Raw genomic sequence first — 22,251 nt, 5'->3', positions numbered from 1 at the left:
CTGAGGTCGGATAGCCACCGGATTTGTCTGCCTACAAATCCTCCTGCCTTTGCTCCTGATTAAGGCTTCTGCACTGGCTTTAACACCAAAGATTATATGATAGAAAGCTCTGTGGCAATCTGAAGGGCTTCAGCATACTTCCAGTGGGATGTTTTGTGTGAGTGACCTCTCTCTCCACCAACCACATCCTGCTAGTCACTTTTATTTGGATCCTTTGGGAAGCTCAGGCCTGTCCTGGCCTTAACTTGGTTGTGGCTAGTAAGCAGTCCAGATGGCTGCCATGTACTGTAAGGGTGCTGCATGGGTTGATTATGATATGTTGTAGCCTTCCCCAAAATTGAAGAAATATAAACAGATATGACAAGGTATTTAGGAGGAAATAGATGAGCTATGCATAGGTCCAAGCAACCATCCTGCACCTAAGTGAGAGGCAAGCTGCAGAAGTAGTGCAGGAAGCAAAAAGGGGAGAGTTATGATATATGCCAAAACAAATATTCCCTCCTCTGGTCTTTTTCCTTTTGTTTAGGTACAGAAATAGATCAGCACAAATCCTCCATAGAGACCAGTATCAGAACTTTCCCAGTGCTCAGCAGAGGTGTTGTTTAGCCCTTGTCTGCTGTAAAGATAATAGTGGCAATAAGTTAGGATAAAAAGTTGAAATTCCTCAGACAAGAGGAGAGAGAGTGTTTTGAGCTGGACTCCACCTTGGTAACAGACAGATCAACAGAAAACACAAGATTTGTGGAGAGAAAAGGAAGAAATTTTATTATACAGCCAGGAAATGTTTACATTTATGGTGGACTCTAGACACAATGTAATCTGCGCTATGCAAAGAAGATATGAAAGGTTTATTGTATATATGCATGTACCTTATGTACACAGAGATTTCTTTAAGATTTGTGGTTTCATATGAAAGCTATTAGGTTTGAGATTTTATTTTAACCTTAACCTCAGTTGTCTGCAAATTAAGTTAATTTGTAATGTCCGTTGCTACTCTGTTTCATTAACGAATTATAATAGATTTACATTCAGGATTTTCCAAGAAAAGAGCAGCTCAATGAAAAGGAAAGGATTTCCACAAGAAAAATATTTCCCACAGTAAACATCAGAAGAAAGTCCATTTATATCTCAATTGACTTCATTACATATGAAGATGGCTAAAATATTTGCTGTTTTTAATAGTGAATATTTTTCTTGAAGCATTAGCATTTAAAGAAATCCAGTGATTTTTAAATGACTAACACCCCCCCCCCCCCTTTTTTTTTCCCAATTAGTTCAGGGGAAAAAAAAAAGCAAACAACAACAACAAAAAACTTACTAACATATTTAGTGCATTTAGAAACAAATATACAGATGTGCAATATTACCAGCAATAACAAAAACATCAAGAATATACTTACATGGGCATCTTTCCCAGCTAGTTCGCATAATTCCAATTTTTCTTTTGCTGCAGGCCAGTAAATCTGGAAGATAGTTGAAATAAGACAGAGATTATGAATAATATAAATAGTCCTGTGACTACTTATAGTTTAACTACCTCCTTGAATGAACAGTTAAAACATACTTATGCATATTGAAGGAATTTACATATGAGTAGAAGTGAATCTGGCTTTGTAAACAGTCTTCCATGACAAGTATCAAGGCTTTAAAGCAAACTCCCAGTTCTTCGTTCATTTCTTCACTGTGCATATCAGCTTTTAATAAGTACTCAGTTAACCCAGCTAGAACACCTTGTAAGTATTATGAATAGCATGCTTTTCACAAAGATAAGATGAGCCAAATATCTAGAAATTAAACTGACTGGAGAACTAGGGAATTCACTTTGTAATGGATTTGGTCCAGTGAACATGGCAAAGCAATTTTAGAACAACAGTTAGCTGTTACTACCACAGTACAAATGAAAAGAGGATTTGTTCAAAAAACTAAAGGTAAGTGAAGGGAAATTCTCAGAACAAGGAGTGCATGACAAAAATTAATAGCACACAAAAATATTACTCTTCAACAATAACTAAGTGTACTGAATAAAGCGTACAGATTTTGAAAATGGCATATATAAGCTTAAAAAAGAATCATATATTTTACATAATTTTCAGCATAAAATGTTACTACTTTTCTTTCTTCTTTCATCTGTACAATCCTGTAAATTAGTTTTTAGTGTAAATGATGGAGCCAGATGACAAATCACTGTCTGTTACTGTAACCTCAATGATATTAGTGAAGAAATGTCAAAGAACTACTGCTCAGGTTCTGGTTTATTGATTTCAATTAAGCAGTCAAAATTAGTTATTATTATTTTTCAAATTCTATTAAATTAAAAAGATAAATTAAATATAAATTCTTCCAGAAGCATCATGCTGAGCATGGATGTTTTTTTTTTTTTTTCCCCTGCTTATTTTGACAAAAGAAAGGTACAGCCAATCCTTGTGATTAACAACAACAAATCACACTATTTTTTGATCAAATTCTGGTTAGGAAACTGTTTCAAGTTTCAGAAATCAGTATGCAGATTACTAGTAGTCAGAGATCCCTTTTTACTCTTAAGCCTACAAATACTTTGTAAAATTCTAAATAATGCCATGTGAATAAAGCTTAGAAATTAAAGAAAAGATTAAAAATAATGACTAAAGATAAAAGGCATTAAAAATTGTCTTTCAGTAAAGATGTGTAACTTAAAAACAGGCAAGAGGAATTAACATCTATAACATTCCCTTAGGTTCACTCAGCTGTTGGCACCTTTTAAGATGTGTCTTGCCCCATACACAGGTCTACACCCTGGGATGGAATGCTAAAGAGTGTTATGTGTCCAGTGGTGTTGTCACAGCCCCAGATATCCCAGATATACAGTGTTCTCCTTGATATTGGAGCAGTCTTTTCATTTCATTTATTTCTCTTCTCTTTTCAGTGAAAATGGATGTGGTGGTTTTCTGCAAGGAAATCAGTTCCCTTTCTAGTGAATTTACAGATGCCTTTGTGATTAGAAGCTAATAGTCAAGATAATGTATTTTAAGTCATATAAAGCTTAAGTAAATATTGCCATAAAGGGTTAAAGTTAAAGATAAGGCAGTACAACAACATCTCAACACTGGAGCCCAAATTTATTTTCCCACAGCATTTTTTCAGAATGATGTCATTATAGAACCCAGGTATGAAAACACAATTGGAAATCAGCTGCAGTGGTGTCTTCGGATTACACAGTGTACAACTCCAGAAAGTAGAGCAGGAAGTACTGGGAACTTGACAAACCCATTGGAAAGAGTTGAAGCTACTGCCAGTGAACTCAACTGGTCTCTGCCTGGGCAGAGCGGTACAGCTTTGCCTTGCAGCACTGGTCTGCCACAAGTGTCACTGTGTTAAGTAGGAGAGCTTGATGCGTAAGAGGTGCTGCTGAAGAAAAAATGATGAAAAAGGAACAGATAGAGGAATATAAGACCATGGATGTTCAAATGTAGTTTTAAGCTGAGACCTGATCTTCAATTCTCTTGCATAGAAACTTCATATCCAATTCTGCCCACACAGCTCCTATCCACAACAGAAAAGGCCATTACGGGTCTTTGAGGATTCTTTTCTTTTGGTTTTGCCAATGTTTACTTGTCCGGTTATGTAGACAAGATCTCCCTCAGTGGCTTTTTGAAAATACCTGCCTCTACCTGCCAACTTCACAGCAGTACTGGACGTTTGCTCTGGGAGGCCTAGTTATATTGGAAAGCAGCTACTTGAATCATAGAATCACCAAGGTTGGAAAAGACCCACAGGATCACCAAGTCCAACCATCCACCCATCACCAATAGTTCTCACTAAACCAAGAAGACATCACATATATTAATGGACACCACCTCCAACTCTTGCTGAGATTCCTTCATGGGTCATTGTGTTTGTCATACAGGTTGTGCAATTAAGGATGAGATACACACCTTGTCTTTGTGACTGAAGACCACTGTCAACTATGACAGAAAAGTCATTTGATTCTCATTCTGGCTACTCAACAGACACAGTGTGTAGCATTATCCAAAGCCACATTAGTCAATGGAAAACATAGCTAAGCGATCCAACTAACTTTAAAATCAACTTGCAATACTACCTACACAAGGGAATTAAAGTAATATTTATTTGCTTTTCATCTGAGAATTGAAAGGTTCCCAGAAATAGTGATTTCTGAACTGTAACAGATCAAGACAAGTGCATAATGCAATAAGTGTGTATCAAGACACTGCATAACTTGAGGTTTAAAACAGCACAAATTATATATATGTATCATGGTTCGTATTTGAAATGTCTAGAGAAATCTTAGAATAGCTATGTGTAATTGCTCAGTTTAAGAGAAGAATGTAACTAGTTGAAATTCATCATCAATATACTTAAACAGGATTATTTTCTTCTCTTGAGCTTCAGTTTATTATCCTTGCAAAATATCCATATCAAAATTCCAAAGGTTAAGGCTACCGTCATGGTTTCCCAATTGTATCTTTTATGGATGAATTAAAAAAAATAAACCTTACCATTACTTCTAAATAATTGTACAAATATTTTCTTAAATTTAGCAACAGAGAAGAAATTAAAATCTCCTAATAAGTACAAACTAACTTTTCTCTGTTGGCAGAGTGAAAGAAATCCTCCCAGGAGCACAAAATTAAGTAATGCAGAAGTGTAGGACAGATAAGGTATCACATTAAAGGGTAGCTGGAAATTGATTTCTTATTAAAACAAAACATGAGAAACCACAAAAGTCCTTTTCAGATCAGAGGTGTAATAAGTTTGAAAAGTAAGCAACATTTTTCCTTCCTTTAAACATGCATTTTTAGACTAAAGAGTAAAAATGAATTTTTAAAAATATAGATGATTTATGTATATAAATTGATAGGTAGATGCTATATATACAATTATATGTACCTACAAAGATGCAGTTCTATCAGTCATTTCAGCTGCCATCTGACATGAATTAACAATACTGGTTAAGAGTTAATATTTCCCTTGTTTTTCTTTATCTCTCTTTCTCAATCCACTTTTCTTTGTAGGCTAAAACAGACAATAAACTCTTTGGTAAAGTGACGGCTCAAAGACAGAACACTGAATTCTCATTCCAAAGAAACCGCTGTATTAGACTGGAGGTTATCGAAGAATCATTTCTAATGAAGCTACTAAATCTAGCATGATGCAGGGCTTTTCCAAAACAGTGGAAATAATACATATCATCAGTGCACTGACACACACACACACACTCGAAACAAAACAAAACAAAAAAACCCAAGAGAAGTTAAACATATCTAAGCAAATTACAGACCTATTCATCTTATTTCACCTTTTTGTAAGGTTTCAGAGAAGTTTTATACGAAAGGGATAACTTAAGTTTCTAATGAATATTGGAATTGCATCACACTCAATATAACTTGGTGAAGAGTTATTGTTCCTGGCTAATACTGGGCCTTTCTTTAAAAAAAACAGCTGAACTACATATTACTGTAGAACTCTTCATCAGAGCTCCAGTAAAGCATTTTGTAAGGTGCAACATGAAAACTGATTAGTTCTGCTGCGGAAAATTTATAATTTTTTAATAATAAAAAAATGATCTGATAGGTAAGGTACATGTGGCAGGAAACTACTCATGGAGTTCTTAAAGAAATATTGGCTGAGTTCATTTTATTTCATATACTCTTCAGTAGTCTTGGAAAACAAACAAACAAACAAACAAAAAACAGCACAAAACATGGAGATGACACAAAGCTGGAAAGCATCACTAATACAAACAAAGACCAATAATAATCCATGGGAGGAATAAAAGGGCTTTGATGACAAGAATTATAAACAGTAAGATGAAATTAGTGTAAACTGGTCATCAATATAAATAGATCATAGATTAAAAAAAAAAAAAAAATCTGAAAAACCAGAGTAATGAGATTCTGGGATTAAAGACATTTCTAACAAAGTTGCATGTAGCATCCCACAACACCTCTTATAGTAGAATTGGATGGGGTTATTAAAAGAATACCTGCAGCATGAGGTATTTGCTTGTGACAGCAGATAGTGAGGCCAATTGACCAACATGATTCCTCCCAGTCCCATGTCCCTGAGATAATCACACTCATGCCAGCAATGAGCACTTGAGTATCTCATTGAGGTCGATGGCTTTCAGCAGCCCTGGAGGTTTCACTGGAGCCTCTTGTGTGCTTGACATCGCACACGGGTGCCAGCACTTCTCTATCAGCACAGTCTCTGTTACGAGAAACCTCAAAGTGTTTTGTTAGTGGTACAGGTAGCACCAGCAGGATGCATCCCTATCTGGAGTGAAGCACATCAGCTGACTGGCGTGTCTTGTAACACTCACTCACTGAATTTGATCCCTGTGAAGAAAGCCACTATTTCCTTCCTGTTTTGAAGGACTAAGAGGTGGGTCGAAGCACTTAGAGGAAAATACATTGATTTTAAGCAGCTGCTTGATACAACCAGAGAAAGTCTGCTTCCTTCCCTTGCTTTATTCTATGCGCTACATTTCTGTTGTACTGATGGTTTAGAGAAGGCATGCAATAAAATTACAGCATCCTTGGCATCCAAATGTCTCATTAAGACTTTGGGAGCCATGCATACCATAGTTCAAATACTTAAGCTCGGTAATATTAATGTATTCTCTATACAACAGTTCCAAATGAAGCACTCAAAGAACAAAGACAAATAGATCTGTAAGCTTATCGTCACACTGGCATATGAAATGTGCTCCCCCTGAGAAACTTTCCTCCATGAGACTACTCCTCTGCACAGAAAAAAAAAAAAAAAACAAACATCAAGATTGGGTTACTTACTTAGTCTAATGCAACCATAAAGTAGATGCTGTAAAGAGGGCAACCCAATCAAAAAATGTTGAAGTAAACCAGGAGACAGTACAGCCCCAGCTATTCTGCTGCCCTACTGATTGTAACACTCAGATTTCATTTTCCCCACCAGTAAAATGAGAATAATGGCACTCGCAATTTTCTCTGTTTTATGTTCCACCCCCTAAGAAATTAATTAATGGATGAAAAAATGGAAAGTGTTAAAAAAACTAATAAGATCAAGGAGCACTGAGAATGATATGGCAATGATCCAATGAAAAGACTGTCAGAGTGCTTCATACGACACTATCATAAATATCACAGCACAATATCTTAACAGTAGGTGTTCATAGATCACTTTCTGGGAACTAGGACGTTTGTCACTTCTGTATACTGACTCAAGGTTACATCACTGCTAGAAATTTATTGAATTTCCCAAGGAACACAGGAAAGAATTTCATGCCTTTTTAGTATTATTTTGCTGAAAACAAAGAGTGTTCTAATTAATGGGAAAATGAGCAGTTTTTAGCATACTATGCAAGCGTACCAGTTGGTCTCTAAATACCTCACATCTGTTGCATTCATGTATTTGTTATGGGAAGTCTACAACTTGGGAAAGTGCAAAGATTGTTCTCATATACAACTCCAAAGAGGAAGGTTGCCCTAAGAACTTCTTGTAACTGGTTCCCACTGTACTTGCCATACTCTGGAATTCAACATTTTAAAGTCATGAGTAAACAAAGGAAGTTCAGATATTTAAGTTCCTTATCTGAATTTTTCCCTGTATTTGAAACCCAAACAGACTGTCTCTAGAACTAAATTTTTCACCTTTCTTTTTAACAGTTTTATCAAAAGTTAGCTAACTCCAAGGACTACTTAGAGACTCCTAAAAGCCAGGCGAGTGTTCTTAAATCTCTGTTATTTTAATAACTACGACAAACCTTCCTTCTTTCAACAGGTATTCCTACATCTGACACACTAATTCCCACAGCTGAGATATACCTCCAGGGAGACATTTGACAGAAATTTCCAACTCCAATTATTTTATAATAACAGAAAACCAGATCTCTGAAAGATTTGATATGGCACCAGGAGAAGAGAGGATACAAAGATTCAGAATGATTTACAGCACCGTAGGAAGCACAAGTGTCCAGGTATATTATTCCTTATTTTATCAAGCTGAGTTTAATGCCCTTGGAAGTCAGAGGGAAACAGTTGTGTATTTGGATGACACATTCACAGACTTTGGGTAGCTTAAATTTGGCAAGTGGTTGTTAAAGGGAAATTTCTGAACCAAACAAGCTTACATTGCATCTGCCTGAGACAAAGAGAGATCTCAGCTTGTTGCAGGACTTTTCTTAAAGCCCAGCCTACTCTAAACATAACTGCAGGAGCAGCCAAGGCTTTCAATACTCAAGGGCTTTCTGAAAAGTGCATTTTCAGGTGTACATTAAGCAGGTGTGAAAACATAAAGAAAACAGACCAAAAACTGATTTCATTTACACTGGATTAAATCTTGAAAAGCTTCAGTGCTTTTGTACTTCATTTTCTACAGTATAACCACAGCCCACCATCTGTTTCTCCTAAAAGGAAACCATACAACAGGACTTTTAGTGTAAATGGCATTTCTTCTGACATGTTTATCCCTTTAGTCTGAAGATAAATCCTACCTCTGAAGAAGTCAAAGCCCAGTATGAGTTTTCAGAGAGCAGGATATTGGTTGTTCTTTATACCAAAATACAGGTGTAAAACATAAAAACAACAGGGGATGTTTATGGAAACATAATTCACAGCAACAATGCAAAAGGAAATAACAGAGACACTCTCTTCCACCTAGGATCACTGTCCATCTGGTCACATACTGCTTTCTCCATATTTTGCCCAGAGATCGTTGTTACGTGTCTGTAAACACAGGTTGAAAGCTTCCACCTTGTATATACAGGTCCCTAATTTTAAGTCTGTTAAATAATGTTATGAACTCTAATGGTTTGAAGATCTTCAGAGCAACATTTACAAAGATCAATGACAGGGGCTATCCAGGGGATAGCAAGCACAGCCATCACCTCTATCTCTGAATGTCCCTAGCCTGAGACACTGTCATAGCTCCTTCTTACACACTTCCTTCAGTAGCCACTGCTGGCAGTTTTTAGTGACAGGACACTAAACTACACACATATCCAGTAGCAAGTCTTGTTTTACTGCAAGTGATAGGCAAAATTCTTCCTTTATCTATGAGTTTTGGAAGGGTGGGAAATGAACAGGTGGAAATGAGTGCCTTATGAACTACAACACCCAGAAAACTTACTTCTGAAACAAAAGTCAATAATTATGCCTTTCAGTCCTGGTAAATAATTCCTTATGTGTGGAGGGTCAGATCATGCCCCTGTCAGATTTCAGCATCGCCTTGATTCTTTTCTTGCGAAAACTAAGAACAATGTTCTCCCAGACAGACTCATGGCCATCATCCTCTCCTGCCACTGGGCTTATTTTAACTTTCCCACTTTCAAAACTTTAGAAGTCTCCAGTGGCTTCCACAGGACTCTTTGGTCTCTACTCACCTGAAATCTTTTTTCCCCTGACAGGCAAAAAAAGCATCACCTTCAGACAGTCTACTGCTTTTGCTAATAGACATAAAGCTGAAATTCTTAGAGACAAAGGAATCAACATATAATGGGCTAGGAAGTACTAGTATCATTTTTACTGTGTTTAAAGGCTACAATAAGCACCTCAGACTGTGTGTGCACTCTCAAGGCTCCTGTATGATGGCACAACCAAGTCTTTAGCCAATGCTGGCTAAATTCCCATTGGTTTAATTCATAACTTAGGCACTTCTACAGACTGACAGGAGGTTTCCCAGAACAATGAAGGTAAAATTGGTCTCCTGTATCATGAGGATGTTCTATACAGGTATTGCAGAGATAGGTGGGTCACACTGCAGATACCACACAGTAATAATAGTGCTGACATACAGTCCCATTTTTGCAGTTAATGAGCACCAGAGCAGTGGAAAGGCAAATAATTGCTTTGCAAATATTTCATAAGTGTTTAGCCATCTGATATATGTATATATACACACACATATATGCATATGTATTCTTTACTGTGAACTGCACACAGATAAAATCAATACAAAAGGAGATTGAAGGATAAGATGCAAGACAGCTGCACCTGGCAATGACAAAAAAGAAAAAAAACAACAACAAACACAAACTGAAGGATGCTCCAAGCGACAATTTGTGACCCAGTGCCAATACACACTGGAGCAGATGAAAAAAAAAAAACTGACATGTTTATCTATTTGGCCCACATGTGGCTGTGTCTTCTAGCACTGACAGCTCCTGCAGGTTGGCAGCTTTTCAAAAGCTTGTCAGGCCTTGATAGCATTCCTATTCCTGCAGAGATGGGTGGGGTCGTGCTGCAGATTACACGGCGATAATAGTGCTGACATATAACCCTGCTTGCACTGGTAGCAAGCATGGGAGTTACAGAAACGTGCAGAATTTCTCTGCAGCTTGTTAATGTGTTTGCACAGTTTGCTATGCTTTGTATTTCTTCTTTATTTTTTTAAGAAGTAAAATAACAGATGAAAATAACAAAGGTTTTAGGCAAACTCACAAGAAAATTGCATTGACCAAAATAATATTTTCAACTATCCCAGAGTTCCATTTTGATTTGTTTTACACTATACTTCTATTGGTTATGGCATTGTTTTCGGGTTTATTGTCTACATTTCCTGGGTGCTGATAAATATAGGATGCAGTTTCTTCTATTTATTTTTACACTTTGTAGATAGCTTGCAATATTTTTAAGGCATCTCAGTTCTTTCAAGATAATGATAATGATACTTCTGCAAAAGAAGCTATAGGCTTCTATTCAGGACAAATTCATAGAAGTTATATCCCCCCGCCCCCCCCCCAAAAAAAAAAAAAAAAAAAAGACATTTTTCCCTTATTTACTTGTAGATTGCTACCATTTTTGTTTTCTGCATTTGTCTCATTCTGGGGTACTTTTCTGTTATACTACAGTAGCTACTGCTGTTTCATAATAAGGTTTGCAAGCACTAGAAACTGGGTGGATTTTTTTAAGCTACCAGCTAAGGAAGTTTTCAACCAATTACACAATAAATTGAATAAAACCTACAGTGATTCAAGAAATTGGAACTCCAGAAGAACAACTGATTTATTGCACCAAGAGAAAAATATACATGTATATACCAGGAAATAAAGCCCTAACTTAATATATTTAAGTTAACTAATTTAGGTAAATAATTAGGTTGCAAAAAGGAAGTTATTAAATGATCTACATATACATTAGAGAGGGCAACATAATACAATGCTTTGAATGTTTATTTGATTACTGTCCCACAAGCATGAATATAGAGCTTCAGATTCTGCAATATAATATTTCCAAGTAGTTATGTCCACAGATGGAGTTTTCTAAGAGTAGATTGTTTGGGACACTGATTTGGCTTTTAGGTGTATCAATAGTTACTAATGCAACAAATATCTGAAACTGAGAGATTTTTTCTTTTTCTTTCTTTTTTCTTTTTAATGTAATCTGAACCAGAAGACACTTAATATTCTAATGAATTACTGTCATTGGAGAGACTGCCTTGTCAGGCGGCTCCTGCTCCAGGAGAGGACAAAGGGCACGCTTCAGCCCCTTGCAGCTCCAACATGTGTGGTTTCCTCGCACCAGGAGAGCCTGGCAGCCGGCCGCCTGGCCCCACGCCAACCCAAACCACAGTCAGTCTAAACACAGCGCCGGCAAACACTGCTTTCTGACACTTCCCTGCTACTGGAGAGTATCCTTGAGAGCTGAAACCTCATCAGTGACTGAGATTTATACAGTAACAACTTCCCTCATCTTTGCTCTCCCCTCACACCTTTCAAACAGCCCAGCACTGAGGAATTGAGGAGAAAGGTTTGGGCAACATCACCTCATGGGCATGCACCCAAGTAGGCACGTATATAAAGTTGCTGGACACCCATGGAGACCTTGGAAATGAGCACACCAGGGTGCTTTGCAAAGCTTTTGTGTCACTTTTAGCTATTTAAATACACTTTGCCTCAATGTTTTGTCTGAAAGGTTTGAGACAATCTGAATAGTTAAACAGAGAAGTATTTGAATTCACACATAATATTTTCCTTACTCCAGATATCCTTCTGGTTTTGAATTTTATTCCCTGCTTTCGAGTTACCACAGATACATAGGCACACATCTGTTCAGCTTACCAAACACAAATTATAATTCAGAGGCTTTGCTCTACAATACCTCTACCAAATGGCACTCTGATCACCAACAAATCCTCCTAGCTTAGTCTGCAGTCTGCGTTTCTAAGAAATCTCAACATGTGGTTTGAGTAAGGTGACAATGTTACCAGTTTGGGCAGAGGGGTATGAACACCTCCAGAAAGCTCTGAACTAATCAATTGCCACTGAGCATAATGGGAAATGACAGCACTCAGCATCTCTCAGGAGGCTATTGGCATCACACAGTAACAGGATTTTGCTTTTCACACAAATAATGGTTGCTACAGAAAGCCTTTGCTAAAAATCAATTTATGGTGTCAAAATCTGTGATATGAATGATGCTGTTTTCACTGCAATGGCCTGAAGAGGTGATGATTCTTGTGTAAAATACTGAGATGGAAGATGCATATGAGGTGTCTCAAAAGGCATCCCAGGGAAGAAATCTGAAACATTCTGAGTTTTAAAGAAAGCAGTGTGTGGAGCACTGTAGAATTTGAAATAAGATATTCAGCAGAGTACTAGAAACTCTTGTATATAATGACAGCAAGTGTTGTACTCAGACATGGGGCAAAATCGTCTCCCGTTACACCTGTTAAGCCCTGTGCTGCCATCATATTAATTCAGGATCAGTTCCCACTTCAGAGCTGACAGCAGAATACAGTCATTTAAAACCTCCTGCTGGTGCTTAAGGAAAATATCAAACAGCTGAGAATTTGAATTTTCTTTAGTAAGGAGAATGCCTGGAACAAACAGGGAAGGAGTTTTCATGTGTGTTCCTGTGCAAGCATCTGTTTCTTATACTTAGTAGTTAATTGTGCTTAGAAAATCTCTGTTTCATCATGTCTACTATGGATACTGAGGGGTAAATTGCTTTTCTATTATCTGAAATTAACACTGTCACAGGGCATGGGCCAGGGCATACAATGGACCCCACTGGAAGTTTTTCCTATCATTAGCAATTCCAGATATTAATGTAAAAAAATATTGCAATGTTAGGGGCAATTTTAACAATTTAAAACATTCAAATTGCCTCAGCTCTGTTCAATATTTGAGTAACGTAATCCCAATGACACCAGGAAGAAAGGAAAGATCTGTCTTTAATTGCCATCTTCAAAATGCTTTTATGTGAGGAGGATGAGCATGACAAAAGAAATGGAACATGGCAGAAGCAAGCTCTCAGAGGTGCTGATATTTTGGTTCCAAGTAGGAGACTTCTTTTGTAGGATTTAAATCTTACAGGGGCTTACATACTATCAGAAAAATCAACTCATTAAAGATAACCCATGTAACTATGGGAGGTGAGATTATTAAATCCTGGTACAAAGCATGATAAAGCAAACCTGACGATTACCCAGTGAAGTGAAAGTAGAAGGAAAGAAGGAGAAAAAAAAAAAGAACAAAATTGAAATTACTTGACGAATTGAATTCTGTGGAAAATAAACTGACCTTTTTTACATTTTTGTTTAAATCAACCAAGTTGAGCAGGAAGATGTGGTCTTTTGCCCCGACTAGCAGCCGGCCCCTCTCCTCATCTAGCAGCAGGGTTCGAAAATCTAGCCCCTCTGTAGAGCCCAGGAATGGGATGCAGCTGTTTGAAAGCAGCAAGTCTGTGGGAAAATGAAGAAAATCTTTATAATCAAAATGTTTACATATGACTCATTGGTGTCTTTCATAAATATATGCAACCAGCATGGAGTATGTTGGTAAGATAACTGAAGTCTTGAAGCATGTCTTTCCAAGGTCATAGTATAATTCCTGTTAACCTTAGTCTTCCTGGAGGGTGGGGAATGGTATCATTCCAAATTGGGTAATATTTACTCTTGCGAAGACTCTTCTGTATGAAACTTTCTTAATAAGTTATCCCTATGACATAAAGGAATCATTCTTCAGCAGCACTTGGAAAAACAAAAACAAAAACAAAAAAGTGCTATATCTTATTGCATTGAAAGAAAACCAACATGCATTTATATAATCATATTCATGGATACATGCAGGGAAGGATCAGTATGTTACCATATTCGCTGCTCTACATATAAAGAAACAAGGAAGGCAAATGAAAACTAAATATCAAGGAGCAGAAAACAGCAGATGTGGCAGTTATATAAGGATAAGAAGAACTATGAAAATGAAAAAAACCAGCCTCACCAGCCTCACAGTATAGAGTTTCTTCCTAAAATCTAATTGGAATCTACTCTCCATTGGATTAAAAATATTACCCCTCATCCTATCACCACATTTTCTGAGAAATAGTACCTCTCCATCTTTCCCGTATTCCCCTTCAAGTACTGTAGGAACCCTTTAAGAATAGACAATTTGGCATAAGGTTCAGTTTGCCCATTGTCTAAATTCATTTTTGATGTCAGTACAGAAAATTGCTACAATTAAATTTCCAGTTACTACAAGTGTAATTGAAAACTGAAATCTGAAATAGAGGGCAATATACAGGCATATTAAGGGGAATATTGAGTACAACGCCTCTTAAGACCTGGGGTCAATATTTTCCTTACAGAGAAACACACCTACAGAGGTGCTGTGTGGCCATCACTGTATCATTGCCCTCCCTGCAGGGAAAGTTAGGGCACAGCTCTGACTGTGGTTTGTAATTTATCATCAAACCCTTTCCCTATTAAGAGCTCAATTTTCCAAAGCAACTTTTCCTGTAATTTTGTAGTGGGTTCCAATCTCCTTCAAAAGTAATTAAGAAAAAAACATGTTACTCCATGAAACCAATGAAAGAATCTATGCTTTCCCCATGAAAAGCTAAAGGGCCCTAAAGTAGAGTTTGAAGTCTCCTGCGGATGTAATTTTGGATGAGGACACAAACAACGTATAGAAAAGAGCACAATGAGAGTACAGTAATGTTGGGCAGTTACTAATTTGGGGAGAACAAAAATAAACACATGAAACAGTTCTTCCACAAGCACTCTCTCCAACATAAACCACTCAGAAATCCTGGGACAGAAAACAAATCAATTGAAAATAAAATTAAAGATATTTCCACCTTCTTAGTACTGTATGGACAATGTATCTTTCCTGATAGTGAGGTTAGATTTATAACACAAGTTATTTACACTTCCTGATCATGATGAAAATCATTACCAGTGCTCTGCAGAGTAACTCCTGAACAAAATAGAGTGAAAGAAAAAAAAAACATTTTTCTCCAAAGTTTCTCGCAAAACCTGTAATAGGAAAAGCAAAGATTAAGTCCTGTTGATAGCTAATAACCAGCACTATGGGAGAAAAAAATATTTTAACATTATTCATATGACTATCTGGTGTGCAATTAATTTTATTTTTTATTTTTTGGCTATGTCACTTTTACTTAAGCTTATGTGGTTTTGTCTGGCATGCTGCTGAACACTGTTACAATATAGTCTGAAAACAAATTGTCTTGTACGGCAGCTCCTATTCCTCTAGGTGGGATTTATTTGGCAGTACTCTGAAAGATCTTACATCATATTGAAAATCACAAGTGAAACTCTATATTCCTTTAGTTTCCTCTTTTGCCTATCTTTTGCAAAGACAAAAATGTTCTCGCTATTCTGCATATTAGTAACTCTTTAAAAGACCAGCTTATTAATTGACAGCAAGATCACATAGGAATAAGTTGTGAATAGTGCTATACTACAAACGCTTAAATCTCATCCAAACTACTTACATGAGAACTGGCTGATGAATAGCCAAACCAATTTTATAAATATATATATATATATTTTTTTTTTTTTTAAGAAAGAAAAGGAAAACACTCTAAACCCCACATCTTCTGAGGCTTAGCTCACTTCACTACTGTTTTAATCCTGTAAGAAACAAGGATTTATGACTCCTGATAATTTTGTTGTTGTTGGGGTCTCTGTTATAGGACAGGTGCCTTGAGTTAAACTCTTAATTTTTGTATGATATACATGTGTCTTCATTAGATATCATACTCTGTACAAAACTCCTCCCTTGTTTTTTCAGACTGGAAATTCTTGATACTGGATGTGATGGAGAAGTTTACTGGGAAGGGATTCTCTGATGCTGACCACAGCAAAACTTGAGGACTTAGCTCCCTTGGGCTACTCAGATTCTTCTTCTTGGTTGATCTCTAAAATACTGTTTATCATTTGAGCATTTCTGAGTAAATGTCTTTCTCTTCTCCACCCATGATGTAAGAGCTGGCTGCATTACTAAATTATCCAATCCACTGCATACACTAACAAATTCCTTAAAAATTCCTTCTCATCTCCAGCTCTAGAAATTTGATCTCAGTAGGGATAAATGAGAGCATTTGCACAAACACATGTAACATTTGGTTTCATTGTCTGCAGTCATGCAATACGTTGCTCTTTGCAAGTATGTCACATTCCCAAATATCTTGACCTGATTCTCCACATACGTAGAAGATCACTGAGACTACTTTCCACTTTCTTTCTTATTCGAAAGGAAAGGTCTCTGTAGTGACCATCCCAAAAACACAGTCTATTGCTAAAAACTTCTAGTATTTCTCAGTAAAGAACCACCTAGGACAGCTACAATGGGGAGGGATAAAGTTTTCTCATGGTTGAAATGCCCAAATGGGAATGAGCTCTGACTGGTGCCTTGTAAAGCCATTAATTCCATCACATCATAAGGAAAGTATTTGTAAAATGTTCTAGATCAAAATGACAAGACTGCACACTGATTTCTTACTGATGTAAATAACAACACAAGCTGCAAAGTGGTGAAGAATCAGGTCTGGTCAGTTATTTACTAGCTATTGAAAACAGCTTGGAAATAAGAACATTGCCACTGATAAGATTAAAATTAAAACATGACCAATAAAAGTTGACAAGTAAACATTAACAGAGAACTGATTAAATTACAGCCAAATTAATCATTGTTCTGACTCAACAAAAACAAAACAATCCAGCTTTATCAGTTAACATTACCATTTGTAGCAAGATATCTTAAATATGACCTAGGATATCACATTGGAAAAATTCACTATGGAAAGCACACTTGTCCATTCACATTCAGGAGCATATATCGTATTTAAGAAAGCAGTTGATTCAAATCACTGTATCTGAAGCCAATCTAATATAAAATAGCTCTCTCGCAGTGCAAAAATGAAAGTTAGTTACAAAGATGATCTTGTATGCCTGCACATTCACCATTCAATTTACAGTGTGTATATGACATTTTACTGAAAATTATTATTTTCTTTTTCTTCACAGACTCCAGTCTGGCCATTAAATGAATATCCAGCAAAATCCCTTCTAGGTTAATATTTCACTATGGAGTGGTAGGAGTTAGATTAATAAGTGTTTCTTATTCATTTAGAAAGGTGTATCAGTGGACTTGATTCACAATACCTTGGTCATTGCTTACTTCTACTATCTACAGCATCAGTGCCACATGTAAGGCTTTCTAATGAAAGAAGTGCTATCCTATTCCAATAATATGCATTTACATGTATACAGCATATTTAGACTTCTTAGCTTCAAGTCATATATTCCATGATCATGCTGTTGTTCCTCACTCTGGAATGGTGTGAGCACTCAGGAAATCTGGAAAGATTTCATAGAGACTCAGAACAGTCTCTGTAGCCAGACATTTTTGTAATGACATTCTATGACTAAACTGGAGGAAAAGGAGCTCCTCAACCTGTTTCAAAACAACTACATCTAATGAAACCCTTGAAGCACCCTGAATTTAAATGCTGCATTTTAACTGCAAATAAATTTGACTAGAGAAACAGCTGCACAAATAACTTGTAAAATGTTATTATTGCAGAGGTGATTAAAAGCTGTTTTGTGATTTCTTGTTGTTGGTGAAAAGAAACGCAAAGGACTGATTCATAACCTTTGAAGAGCCAAACAAAATAATTGTTTTTTTTTTTTACAAAGCACAACTAAAAATGCATCTGAGTGAAACATTTGGTTTTCTGAAGAAGACCTAAACCAGTGGATTAGCATAGGGTTCTTTTTCTAAGTAGTTTATCTTTCATGAAATACTGCCAAGAAAAGCAAACCCACTGTTGTTTCCAATGCAAAATAAGATCATTTTTTCTTCTTTCAAGCAATCCTGTAGACATAGAATAAGCACTACAAATATAACTCAATATAAATGACTGGCAAGCATAAGAGCTTTGGTGCTGAGTAGATAATTGCTGGCATCTCACCACACATACCTCTACAGAAGTAACATTGATGGGCTTAAAGGACAACAAATCTCCTCTCTCAGGGAAAAGCACACCACGCAAAAAAACCAAAAACAAAACAACAAAAAAACAGGTCCATCTCCTCTATTTCCTCAGTTTCAATTGCAAGGGCTACACTCATCTGTTTTTCCTTTCTCTCACACAGATCCTCAGCCTGGCCGCCAGTATTTTGCATAAAGGGTAAATAATCTGAGTTACGTGACTAAAATCTGCTTCTTCCACTTCAACCTTATTTTTAATTCTATTGAAAGCATCCCAATGGTGAGAGAATATTTTTCTCTAAGAACATACAATTTTTTTCCTTATATATACCAGAACAGTTTTAGACTATTATTGAAATCAGAGGCCTGTTTTCTTCTTGACCTCATAGAAGAGGAATTGTTAACTTGACTGGAGACCAAGCGTGAGCCCTGTCCTTTAAAATCTCTTTCCAGCAACACAAGCATCAAGTATCTGAAAGAAAACCTCTCATTTATGCTAAGGGAGTGGCCCATACGTTCACCTATTCCTATAGGCATTGTGAAAAAATCCCTTCACTAGAGCCAGAGTAACAAATAAACTATAAATTCACTGAACCTGAGGGAAAAACAGCTTCACTTGAATTCTGCTACCCACATCAACTCTAATTAGAATTTCAGTTTTTGCTGTGGTTAACCATTTCCAAGCCTCTTGCCCTCATCCAATCAAACATGCAGAAAGTAGGAGATCAGTTATATGCTTCAGGTGAAAATAACCACAAAATACTCAACTGATTTTCCAAAGAGGCCTCACTCATTGACTGTGAATCAGTTTTACTGTTCCAACCAGCTTGCCATCTCACGTCATATTATAAAATTTCCATCTACTAGGTGGCTAATTATATGACCTGTAATTAGAAAGGCATCAATCTTATGAATGACATAGCTGAAAGGCATTATATATGGAGACTCGCCTACACTTTGAGAATCACACAATACACAAAAAAATGCACTGACAGTAGAATTATAGAATGGCTTGGGTTGGAAAGGACCCCAAGGATCATCAAGGTTGCTCTTGGTAGATATCTAGTATCAAAATCCTCGTGGAAATTTGTGACTTGTGTTAACTTGTGTGGATGAACGCAACCCACCCTACATCTGTAGACTCATTCTTTCCTGCTTGGATGAAGATGTGTATTGCCCTTTGCAAGTATGTCCAGGTTTTAAAAATGTATCCTAGTGATCATATTTAGCACTTTAAGGCACAAGGCTCTTCCTTTGTTAAAGCATATTACATAAAATTATATGCAGTGCTATCCACCCTTTCAAAACAAGTAACTGTCATTATATTGCATTTACCTTCAAAAAAGCCCCTTTCATTTCAGATTTTATTTTCTTCAGAGTGGTACAAAAATGGCTAAAGTATTTTGAAGCACCTGCATCTTCAATTTTCATATAACTTTGTCTTCAGAGAAACTTCTGAAAATAAGTTCTTTGAAGATGCATGCATACTCTTAGAGCCTGTATATCTGTGGGTTCAAGAAAAAACAGCAGGCTGTGCTGTTTCTCCTGCCCATACTGCCTGATATCAGCTGTATAGACCCTGAAGTGGGTTTAAATCTTTGCTCAGTTTTTGCTTTGTAGAATAAATGCCATCCTGAAGAGATTAAAGTAGTGGATTTTGTTTCACGCTTCTAGCAAATGAGATTGTGGTGTGGATTTTTTTCCCTAGGATTTGAAACTGCAGCTCATGTAAACCCAAGGTCTAATCAGCCATGAATACTGGATTTGGCTCAGCTGGTCTGGCACTACAGATGGGTGCTGACAGCTCTGGTGGGGAGCCCAATTCCTTTTGCTCAGACCTGTGTTCTCAGGCTGCATATCTGATGCAAGGACTTGCTCCATTGGGCCTACATCTGTTGTGCATGAAAGCTATTGTTTTATTAAAGGTCACAGATCCTAATAATACGTTTTTTCATCATATCTATTTATCAGCTTCCTAATGAGAGTAATATTCACGTTAAAATAATAAAGTAGCCGAGATGAGAGAATTTGAACTGCAGAGGCATGAACATCTTGGTTGTAGTAAAAGTGTCAGATGGCATGCGACTGGAAAACATATTAATATTGACAGTAACAGGCTCAGGAGAGACAGAGAGAAGCACAAGCTGTTCCTGAAGAAATGACAGTGCAAAGGAGAGCTAACGCTAATCAGGTTTACTTACTTAGTTTGTTACTTCATTAGTGCCTCTGTTTTTAAGATTTAAAAGAAGAGCTAACAGAAAAAAAAAAAAACAGATTTTTTGCCTATTATTGCTATCATTGAAACCTATATGCAATTTTCACACTAGTATTATATATACCAGTTGTAGCTAGTGCCTGTGAGCAACACAGATCTTTATAGAAGTACTAAATAGCTGTATGCCCCACCTTACCCCACCTTCTACATGCTCCACGCACATAGACACACGCCCCGCTTGCACTCTCATCAGGACTTAGAGCCAGACCATTGGTTTAACTGCTGGGACCTGCAATAATTATATCTGCTGAGGATCTAGCCCTGAGTGTATAGCAAGAAGACATGGGGGCTATTTTCTGAAGCCAAGCATTGGACCAGAGCCCTGAAAATCTGGATGGTCAGACTGTAAAGCCAAGTAAGATATAAAGTCCTAACCACTAACAGATCCTTGTCAAAGGAGCTGATGAGAGCTGGAGCTGGTGAAAGAGAAAGGGCAGGTCCATGTATCTGGGAGTGTGTGAGAAGGGAGAGAAGTGTACATGTGTGTTTGGGGAGATAGAGTGGAGAGGGAGGCATCCTCCTTCCAGAGGCAGCACAGCATTATTTTGGCTCAGCTGCCATGAAACTACTGTCTGAGGGTCTGTAACATCTCTTAAGCACTGATGGTCCCCCAACGCCCTCCCCACAGTCCCCTGAGGACGAGCAAAATTACTCATCAACGGCTTCAAAAAGCTCTTCTGGTTTCTTGACTGGGCTGGGAAAGATCCAGTTGGATGAGGACACAGAGCTGATACACTCAGTGAGGTGATTAGTGTGAACTGGTGAGCAGTACTGGGGAGCGAGAGGAATGGTGTGAGATGTGCCTGCTCAGGAAGGGAGGGGAAGGGCAGGGACCTCTGTGAGCAGATTTACCTGCCAGTGGAATAGACACTTCCTCTGTTGGCAGCAAACCCACTTTTGGAGGTTCCTGCTTGCTCTTCCCACATGTAACTGTTAGTTCCTATCCCCACAGAGGTGTTCCCTATCTGACACAAGCCAGAGATTTTTTATTTCTCTTTTCACATGCTTTGAATGAGGAAAGTGAACATTTGCAAATGACAGTTGGAGCATTAATATTTCAGCTTTTCCATCATGATATCCGGTTGATCTCACAATGCAAAAATAATGACCCTGTTCTAAATTCCTGTAGGAGTGCAGTAAGAAATGCAATTGTTGCTGGGAAGAACTGTTTAAACCATGTAGTCATTATCTGCGGTAACTACACAGGATGGACATACTTTAGAACAAATGTGGTTTAAATGTAGAAAATGATTATTTTCAGGAAACTTAAAATATTTAGGAAAACATTTGCTTTTTTTTTCCAATTTTCCAGATACATTTTATTTGATTAAAAAGCAACTGTAGCATAGTAATTCAATTGGCTAATGCAGAGGTAGATTTTCAAAATAGTCTTGCACTGGCAGTATGAAAGGACCATTTCCAGCAGTGAAAATGAAAACAGTTCACATGATAATAGTTTGGACTAACATAATGATCATCATGGCAGTGAAATGTAATTATCAGTTATTTTTTCCTGATACTGGCAGGAGTTAAGTTCTTATGAAACCATTAAAACAAGAGGTCACTGAATTTCTGCATTAATTCCCTTATTTATGCTGGAATTTTGCCTAGAAGTCTCTATCAGATTCAGAGTCTTGTGTACAGAAACACAGGTAGACCCAATATCTGTTTTACAGGCTTCTTAGGCAACACCAAAACAGGACCACGCTAACCACAAATTACAGGGCAAAGGATGTCTGTTTGCACAGGCTAACCGTGTGCACTG

At 37.3% G+C, this 22,251-nt stretch overlaps 1 protein-coding gene and 1 long non-coding RNA gene across 6 annotated transcripts in view; one reads left to right on the top strand and one right to left on the bottom strand.

The window, feature by feature from the left end:
* Positions 1–22,251, bottom strand: part of SEMA3D (semaphorin 3D) — a 142,802-nt gene that overhangs the window by 67,876 nt on the left and 52,675 nt on the right. For all 5 annotated transcript variants that reach the window (XM_040668203.2, XM_015295302.4, XM_015295369.4 and 2 more), the window contains 2 exons: positions 13,499–13,659; positions 1,401–1,463 (listed from right to left, as the gene is read on the bottom strand). In XM_040668203.2, the coding sequence (XP_040524137.1) occupies positions 1,401–1,463; positions 13,499–13,659 (224 nt within the window). The remainder of the gene's footprint in view (positions 1–1,400; positions 1,464–13,498; positions 13,660–22,251) is intronic.
* LOC121107435 lies at positions 1,699–7,948 on the top strand. Its single transcript, XR_005841587.1, has 3 exons — positions 1,699–1,928; positions 2,903–6,381; positions 7,759–7,948. It is a non-coding gene; the product is annotated as an uncharacterized LOC121107435 (long non-coding RNA).

The sequence above is a fragment of the Gallus gallus genome, chromosome 1 (genome assembly GCF_016699485.2).
Source record: "Gallus gallus isolate bGalGal1 chromosome 1, bGalGal1.mat.broiler.GRCg7b, whole genome shotgun sequence".
In the NCBI taxonomy this organism is placed as follows: domain Eukaryota; kingdom Metazoa; phylum Chordata; class Aves; order Galliformes; family Phasianidae; genus Gallus; species Gallus gallus.
This window is presented reverse-complemented; position numbering and strand designations above follow the sequence as displayed.